The sequence below is a fragment of the Cucurbita maxima genome, unplaced genomic scaffold (genome assembly GCF_002738345.1).
Source record: "Cucurbita maxima cultivar Rimu unplaced genomic scaffold, Cmax_1.0 Cma_Scf00022, whole genome shotgun sequence".
Lineage (NCBI taxonomy): Eukaryota > Viridiplantae > Streptophyta > Magnoliopsida > Cucurbitales > Cucurbitaceae > Cucurbita > Cucurbita maxima.
Window position 1 is genome coordinate 1,177,031 of NW_019272038.1, and position 9,135 is coordinate 1,186,165.

At 39.1% G+C, this 9,135-nt stretch overlaps 2 protein-coding genes across 2 annotated transcripts in view; one reads left to right on the top strand and one right to left on the bottom strand.

Annotated features, from left to right (window-relative positions):
* The window catches only part of LOC111496124, a 14,589-nt gene extending 9,495 nt beyond the window's left edge, over positions 1-5,094 (top strand). The window contains exons 13-22 of the mRNA XM_023146419.1: positions 1,050-1,158; positions 1,386-1,657; positions 1,757-1,884; positions 2,027-2,261; positions 2,894-3,082; positions 3,198-3,484; positions 3,596-3,809; positions 3,927-4,169; positions 4,265-4,347; positions 4,468-5,094. Coding sequence (XP_023002187.1) covers positions 1,050-1,158; positions 1,386-1,657; positions 1,757-1,884; positions 2,027-2,261; positions 2,894-3,082; positions 3,198-3,484; positions 3,596-3,809; positions 3,927-4,169; positions 4,265-4,347; positions 4,468-4,615 — 1,908 coding nt within the window. The 3' untranslated portion in view covers positions 4,616-5,094. The remainder of the gene's footprint in view (positions 1-1,049; positions 1,159-1,385; positions 1,658-1,756; positions 1,885-2,026; positions 2,262-2,893; positions 3,083-3,197; positions 3,485-3,595; positions 3,810-3,926; positions 4,170-4,264; positions 4,348-4,467) is intronic.
* Positions 5,095-5,880: 786 nt separating this feature from the next.
* Positions 5,881-9,135, bottom strand: part of LOC111496129 (receptor-like protein kinase HSL1) — a 3,655-nt gene continuing 400 nt past the window's right edge. The window contains exons 2-3 of the mRNA XM_023146431.1: positions 6,475-9,132; positions 5,881-6,341 (exon numbers count right to left, since the gene is read on the bottom strand). Coding sequence (XP_023002199.1) covers positions 5,962-6,341; positions 6,475-9,106 — 3,012 coding nt within the window. The 5' untranslated portion in view covers positions 9,107-9,132 and the 3' untranslated portion in view covers positions 5,881-5,961. The remainder of the gene's footprint in view (positions 6,342-6,474; positions 9,133-9,135) is intronic.

Genomic DNA, 9,135 nt, shown 5'->3' on the forward strand with positions numbered 1-9,135 from the left:
GGGGGGGGGGGGGGGGGGGGCGTAGGAAACATAAACATTTCATTGATATGGTGAAATGGTTAGAAAAGAATAAAGGTTCCATTATGCAAAATTCTCAAATATTTCAAATAATGATATAGTATTTTAAAAACCTTTAATTTTAATGACATCTTGTGGTAGACATTTAAGTTAAATTTGAAGAAGTTTTCACGAGAGCCATCTTGGTTTTATGAAAACCCATTTGCTAACGATTTTACTTTTTCATTTGTTTTTCTTTTTTCAATGCCTTCACTTACAATATTGGGGCTTGTTTATGTGTCTCCTTGAAATTCATCGGCTGCATGTTTCTTAACTTATATATGCTTACACAATCAATACATTTTCAAAACTAAACTAAAAACTATACATGAACCAACGAATAAATCACATTATATTCAACCAAAAAATGCCCAAAATGAAGTTACTCAATGCTCAAATACCTGAATTCAATCACCGAAGTACTTGAATCTAACCCGTTGATTAGATAAAGTGATGGTTTTTCTTTCCTGATACCATTGTGTGGTGTTCAGGCCAGCTTTCTCGAAATTCTTACGTGATAAACCTCTGACACTGGTCTGCTACATTTGGCACCAAGGAAACCTATAGAATAATAATCCTAGGTGAACGTTTTCTGAAGAAAAAAAACAAAAAGAAGTTTTAAATTGGTGGTTACTATGGCTCAAACCCCATTTTCTGTTGGTCTTTATTGACCATGAGGCCTACCCATGGTGGCTAGTTTGATCTTTCTTTCATATTGCCACTTTTTATGTACGTTTGTTTTCTCTATGAATGTATATCATGAAAAGAAAAAGAAAAAAAAAGAAAAAAGAAAAAATAGTCCTGAAACTCAAACAAAATGTCTAAACTCAAGAACCTTCAGTGTCATGAAAAGAACAATACCTACAAAATAGCCTTGTTCAGTCATTGCTACAAATCTTATAAAGAAAAATTACTGAATTTAATTAGTCCATTAGGGTTTTTTATCTCTCCACTTTTCTCTCTTAAGTAGATTATTATCTTTTATGTTTCAGGAATGTCCTGTTGGTACTTACAAGAATGTCAGTGGATCTGATAGAGCTCTTTGTCAGCAATGTCCCCCTGATGAGCTTCCACATCGTGCCATTTATGTATCTGTTCGAGGTATTTACTTATTCATTTTTTGATGATCAGCATCCAACAAAGAATTAGTGGCCAAAGGACGTACTGTTTTGTGGATTTGATAGAGTTTTTATCTTTTGCCCTGCAGAAAATATCATATTTACTTCAATCTATGCATTTCGTTCAAATAATTTTTATAGATTGGTTGTAAGATTCAAGGTTAACATTGTAAGTTAGGTCAGTTAACCTTATCTATTAATCTTTGTCAGGTGGCATTGCTGAAACTCCTTGCCCCTACAAATGCATTTCAGATAGATACCACATGCCAAAATGTTATACTGCTCTTGAAGAGTTAATTTATACATTTGGTGGTCCTTGGCTATTTTGTGGTCTTCTATTTGCTCTCCTTGTTTTGCTGGCATTGGTGCTTAGTGTTGCACGGATGAAATTTGTTGGGGTGGATGAATTACCTGGTCCTGTGCCCACTCAACATGCATCTCAAATAGATCATTCCTTTCCTTTCTTGGAGTCATTGAATGAGGTTTTTCTCTAAATGACATGACCTTTTATCACTCTAAATGTCTTCCTAAATACGTAAATAAATGTAAGTCCTATTGATAATGTCCTTTATATGATTTAGGTCCTCGAAACAAATAGAGTTGAGGAGTCTCAGAGTCATGTGTATAGAATGTACTTTATGGGTCCAAACACCTTTAGTGAACCCTGGCATCTTTCACACTCCCCTCCAGAGCAACTGAAAGAGATTGTGTAAGTAATAATGATTTACTGCTTCAATGCATTTCCTTGATGTAAACATATCTGCAATATATTACTTTGTTCTTAGTTATCAATGAAACGACCACTTATCCCCAACTTCTGTAACCTTGATTTCCCCTATTTTGATACTCAGATATGAGAGTGCATTTAACAAATTTGTGGATGATATCAATGCAATAGCGGCATATGAATGGTGGGAGGGTGCAGTATACAGCATTCTTTCTGCTCTTGCATATCCTCTCGCATGGTCATGGCAACAATGGCGTCGAAAGCTGAAACTGCAACTTCTACGTGAGTTTGTTAGATCAGAATATGATCATGCTTGTTTGCGGTCTTGCCGCTCTCGAGCTCTTTATGAAGGCATTAAGGTTTGTTCGTTTGTATGTCTATCATATTCTAGTGTCCGATATCAGTTTCATCTATATCTTTGGGGGTTTGGAGGGTTTTTTCTGTCTGTATAGATGTTGAACACCCTCGATTTTCTACTATCACTTGCTAATAATGATGTTTCTTTTGCATTAAATAATGTCTCTTCTGCATTAAATGACGTTTATTTTGCACTAAATGATGTTGGACGGGTCTGTCTTTGTTCTCTAGAGTTTGCCCCCCACGCTATAACCTTCCCTTGCTAATTCAGGAACTTTTTGATTGCCGCTGCTCTCTCTCTCTCTCCCCCTCTCTCCTGATATAGATGGAAGGATACTTTATTGCATATCATTTGCATCTATTTACAAAAGGAGAAGTATTGATAGTTGATGTAAGAACTTGAAATTTTTGTTTCCTGATGATTTCTTCCTATTAATTATTAATTAAATTCTTGGACCTGTTGGTTTTTCAAGGTGTCAACTGTCCTATTAATCATATAATTATGCCTTATCTGTCTGCTCTTTCTTTTTTTGTTGCTTTTTCCAAAAACCCTTATCTTTCATGTGAAAGTAGATAGCTTGGTGATTGATGTTTTGTGTCTGGTAATTTTAGCTGAATATTTGTGGAACTGTAGGTCACAGCAACATCCGATCTAATGCTTGCATTTGTCGACTTCTTTCTGGGTGGAGACGAGAAAAGAACAGATCTTCCTCCTCGTTTGAATCAAAGATTTCCACTGTCCTTGCTCTTTGGAGGCGATGGAAGTTACATGGCTTCTTTTTCACTTCATAATGACAATATTCTTACTAGTCTCATGAGCCAGGTTCGCTAACCAAAACTAGGACTCAAGTTCAAGACTTCAATTGTTGTGTGAACCATCATATTAAATTGAATTTTCTCTTCTGGAACTTTGATGGGTTTTGTACTCTGATTTGCAGGCTCTACCACCTACGACATGGTACCGGATGGTTGCTGGTCTGAATGCACAGTTACGGTTGGTTCGTCGTGGCCAACTTAGATCAACATTTCTACATGTTGTTAAATGGCTGGAAACTTTTGCAAATCCTGCTTTGAGGAGTCGTGGCATTCGTGTGGATCTTGCTCAGTTTCAGGCCACAGCCTGTGGTTATTGCCAGTATGGTCTCCTTCTATATGCTGATGACGGAATCAGTCCTTCGCCCATGAGAATTTATCATGGAAATGAAGAAAATGATCAAACTTCTAGGTAATACATTTTCTTCTGTAGATATTAATAAAAAGCTTTATGGTTTTTGTTTTTGATACTTTTTCTGTTAGATTCATTTGGTTTGTCTTTTATGTTCTACCCCTGTTTTAGTCTGAAGAACGTTCTTAGAGAAAATCAATTTGTCCATGTGAGGGAAGAAACTCATTTAAGCCAAGACTATATTTCTAGTGAAGGCCGTACAAGGCGAAAGAAGACATATGGGGGCATCTTAGATGTTAGTAGTCTACAAATGCTCGAGGAGAAGAGAGATATATATTGCCTCCTATCTTATGTGCTTCACAACACTAAACCTGTTGGTCATCAGGTATATATCTCAAAGTTGAAGCTTCAACGCATGGTTAATACTTATGGTTTCAAGTCCTCCAGAGGCTTGATTTGTTATAGGCCCTTATATTCGGTTGTATTCTTTTGCCAATTGCAGGATCTTGTTGGTTTACTCATATCAATCCTACTTCTAGGGGATTTCAGCTTGGTTTTGCTTACTCTACTTCAGATGTTTTCTATTTCATTGGCAGACGTTTTCTTAGTTTTGTTTATTTTACCGCTTGGCATTCTCCTTCCATTCCCTGCTGGAATCAATGCCTTGTTCAGCCAAGGACCGAGACGCTCTGCAGGCCTTGCTCGTATCTATGCATTGTGGAACATCACATCATTGGTCAATGTTGTAAGTTCATCACATTCTTTTACATTACCTGAGTTCAACCCAATCAGTTTGGTTCACTTCTCATAACTGGTTGCGTTTCTTTATCGTTTTCCCAGTTGGTTGCGTTTCTCTGTGGATATGTACACTTGAAATCTCAATCGTCCGGGCATCCAAGCTTTCAGCCATGGACTATTAACATGTGAGGGGTTTGCTCTGCTCTGCTCTGCTGAAAAGAACCAAACTTCCTTTATTGTTTACTAATATTGGAACTCCAAACTGATGGAGACAGGATGATAACACCTGATTCTGTTTTTTGCAGGGATGAAAGTGAATGGTGGATCTTCCTAGCAGGATTGGTTGTTTGTAAATTTCTTCAATCCCGACTCGTTAATTGGCACGTTGCGAATCTGGAGATCCAAGATCGATCCTTGTACAGTAACCAGTTCGATATGTTCTGGCAGTCCTGATGATTATTATTTGCTCATCTTGACAGACTATTCTCTCTTACCTTGTCCTTTTTTTTCTGGGTGAGGGAAAGCTGTTCTTTACCACATGGGTAGGCGTTCTTTCTCTACCCATTTCTTCAAAATACGGCTTCACCATTCACACTCGTTAACCCTTAGAGCAGAATAGATAACAACAAACAAATCATCTTTATTAAGATCCAAACATATGGATCAAACAAAAAAAAAAAAAAAAAAAAAAAAAAAAAAAAAAAAAAAAAAGGAAGAACAAGAATGAGTTATTCTCAATTGTAATCAAATCATTTGTTTTGTTTCCCTTTTTTGGTGTGGTCTCCAGTGATGATGTATTACTTGGGATCTGTTATTATCCCTTTTGTGTAATTCTGGGTAGAAGATTTAAGATTTAAGATCATTCTGTAATAAGCTCAGTGGCTATGGCGTAGTAGTGTGCTTTCAAATGAAGTGTCGAATTCATAAATCTCCGAATGATTCTTAATTTCTCTACCCATTTCATGTCTTCTTGCTTAGTTGTCTCTTTCGCTGCGGTCAGGAATTTTCCGACCAGACGAGCGGAGGGACTGGAGTCGCAGAGCATCCGGCTGGACCTGGACATGGTCGATGAGCAAAGGTTCATCCGTGTGATTTTAATCGAGTAGAATTCTCAAATTCGGGTTTACAGAGTTCAACTATGTGTGTCGATTAAAATTAAGATTATGAATAATATATCAAATAAACAGTAGAATCTTGATGTTGGCAGCTGCACTAAATCTGACAATTCACCTTCTGGCTCACTCTTTCGGTTGAGTGTTCTTTGGACATCGATTGATGTATCGTAGGTCGTTCGTCATTATGTATCTACTTATCGTCTTTTGGACCTTGCTCAATAGTTTCGTAGTTGATTTTTTCAGACGTTTTATAGGATCAGAAGGAACTGCTATAATCACCACTATGTGTGTTTCATTCTCTTCGATCTTATCTTTTCTTGCTTTTTACGAAGTCGTACTCGGAGCTAGTGTTTGCTTTCTAATAATTGCTCCATGGATCTTATCGAAAATGTTTGATGCTTCTTTGGCGACTGCGAAGTCACTAGTTGAATTACGGAGTAGATAGATTAGATTTGAACGCGGCTGTTGCTCCCAGGCGATATGGACTCGACCCATTCCGACCCATCTCGGGGTACCATAGGATGTCAAAATAGGGGGGACATACCGGCCATGGGCTTGATTAGAGTAAGTTGGGTTGGCAAAAATTTTATTAGTACCCCTTCCTCTGCTGTAACATACAAATGGCTATCAATTTACATGTTTACTCGCACAGATTTTTCATGAACAGTATGGATCTTATCGATGTCATAGAGAAGTGCCAAGGAGGGGAACGGCATCAAATTCGCCGGCGTTCTTTCTCCCATTGCAATCTTCTGGAGGGCGGCATTGGCGTAGAATCTGCAGAACCTCCTTCATCGAAGGTCGTATTTCAGGTAATGTGCTTGTACAAATTAGACCTAGTTTGAACAGAGTAATCATCTCTTCCAAATTGCGTGGGTTTCTGATTTCTTCATCAAGAGCATCGGCAATAGGTTTTCCCTCACTATATTGTTGCCATGCCCATTCTGCTAGGCTTGTGTGTTCATCTCCACAGTTCGGTTCTCTTCCTGTTGTGAGCTCCAACAGTACAACCCCAAAGCTATAGACATCAATCTTCTCATTTACTTTTGTTGTATACACATACTCTGCAATAGAAATCAAGAACATTCGTCAAATCTATGTTTTGAAAGCTCTCTATGAAGATTACTGCGATTGTTATTTGATTTTTGATGTTTAAGGATCTTTGTTTTTTCCCAAGGATGAACAGTATGAACTTACCTGGGGCTATATAGCCAAAAGATCCTGCTATTGCAGACATAGTGTAAGCCTCTCCCTGCCTGACCAGCATCTTTGCCAGCCCAAAATCCGCTATCTTTGCGTGGAACTCATGGTCTAATAAAATGTTACTTGACTTTACATCTCGATGAATGATTGGTGGAGAGCAATCATGGTGCATATAACTCAGGCCTTGTGCAGCTCCAATAGCAATCTGCAACCTCCTCGGCCAGTCTAAGACATATTGTTCAACAAAATCCATTGTAGCCGCTCTTAACCTTTTCTTCTCTTTATGAAGCCACTTATCTAGGCTCTGATTTTGCATGTATTCATAGACTAACAGCCTTGAATTCTCATTCCAGACGCAGCATAGCAATTTCACTATGTTCGAATGCCGAATCGAGCCAAGTATTTGAACTTCTGCTTGAAATTCTTTCTCAAGCTTTTGATCCAACTTCTTGTTACTCCAAATCCTTTTGACAGCAACGTAGTAACCAGCATGGTTTATATCTATGCAGTACACTTTTCCGGATCCACCACTTCCAATCAGATTAGTTTCTGTCAGGTTTGATAAGATATTCGCTTCTGTGAATTCCAATCTCTGGAATGAAGTTAGCTTCCATGCGTCGGGGTGGCATCTTTCTTCCTTTTTGCAGTAACTTCTATATAAGATGAAGATCCATAGTATAGCAATTACGAGGAAGGTGACGATGAGAGCTAGAAGGAGGGAGAGATATTTAGAGGAATGATCTTTTAAATCTCTTTGTCTGGAGTTACAATTTGGAAGGTCAAGTGCATCAGTGGTGGTACATAGTTTAGGATTGTTCAAGAAACTCCTTTCATATGCTGTATTCTCATACTCATCTGGGATTTTCCCTGAAAGCTGATTGGAAGACAAGTTGAGAGAAGCCAATCTTAACTGGCCAATTTCTGGTGGTATTTCACCTGAGAAGTTATTACCTGATAAATCTAGGTAAAGGAGGCTAGGAAGAAATCCGAACGCCGCTGGAATATTGCCTGAAAGTTCATTTCGTGAGAGATTTAGAGTATTCAACGATTCCCACGAACCAATTGTTGAAGGAAGTTGGCCAGAGAGTTGATTTCCACTTAACATGAGTGTGGTAAGATGAGGAAGTCTTGTCAACCCTTCGGGAAATCTACCAGAGAGCTGATTGTTGCTTGCCTCAAACACAACCAAGTTCTTCCAAGCAGACACATTTTGAGGAATTTGACCCCAAAATTTGTTGTTATTTATTGTCAGTCTCGAGAGATTCCAGGATAAGATATCTGGTAACTTGCCTGAGAATGAATTTCCATCTAACATTATGCTTGATAGATTGAAAGTAGTCCAAAGACCTGGAGGTAATTCGCCAGAAAAGTTATTATTAGAAAGCTGGATTGTGCGTAGGGTCCTGCAATTGCCAAGCCCTCTTGGCAATTCGCCTCTAAGATTGTTGGAGAAAGCAACCACTCCCTGTAAGACGCCATTTTTACAGAGATGTTCAGGTAATGAACCACTTAGCTTATTCATTGAAACCTCCAATGCTTCAAGATTTGAATGCAGACCCAATTCTTGTGGCAGGTCCCCGGTTATGCTGTTGTTGAAGATCCGAAAGCCTTTTAGCGTCGGTATTAGGCCTAGATTCCCAGGAATTTCACCAGACAAGTGATTTTCATACAAGTTGAGAACCTGCAACTTCTTCAACTTCTCAAAATCTTCAGGGATGGTGCCTCTCAAATTGTTTGCAGAGAGGTCGAGATTGAGTAGATTTGATGCTTGGATTGATTTGGGTATCTCACCAGACAACTGATTTTGGTAGAGATATAAGTTGCTTAAGTTCTGCAGAGAGAACAGTCTAGTAGGAACAGAGCCTACCAAATTGTTGCTGGATAAATCCAAGTGCTCAAGGCTCAAAAGATCCGATAAGCCTTCTGGGATTTCACCAATCAAGTTGGATTTTTTTATCCACATATATTTCAACTTCTTCAGTTTCCTAAACTCTTGTGGTATTGGCGATGGGACGAGCAAAGTGTTATAAGCCAAGCTCAGAGTTTCAAGATTGGACAAGTTCCCAATTTCAGCTGGCAATGTGCCATTGCATTGAGTTCGATAAATGTTTAAAGTTCTCAAAGCTGGCAACCGGCCTAGTGCTGCTGGAAAATCTCCTGAGAAGTTGTTGGCGCTAAGGTCCATGTACTCCAGAGTTTGTAATCGATCTATGTCGTGTGGTATCGACCCCGCAAAATAGTTTCCTGAAAGATCAAGATACTTGAGCTTGGAACAGTTGAACAGAGCCTCAGGGAACTCACCCGGGATATAGTTCCATGAAAAATCAAGCTCAGTGAGGTTTTGCAGGTCACAGATGACAATTGGGATTTTCCCAGTGATATTCTTGTCTCTGAGAGAGATTCCTGTGACTGTGCCGTCTCTACAGACAATATCAGGCCAATCGCAGGGCGAGGACGAGGAGTTCCACAGGTGGAGAGACGGCGGATTCCCCCATTGATCTTTAAGCTCAAGCAAGATGGCCTGGTCTGTTTTGGCAGTCAGTGAGCTTACACAGAAGGGTGTGGATACGAAGTAGAAGAGGTAAACGGAGAGCAGAGTTCTTAGAAATGGCAGCGTTCTGGACATTTTTGGATGCTTCTGATGGGGGGGGGGGG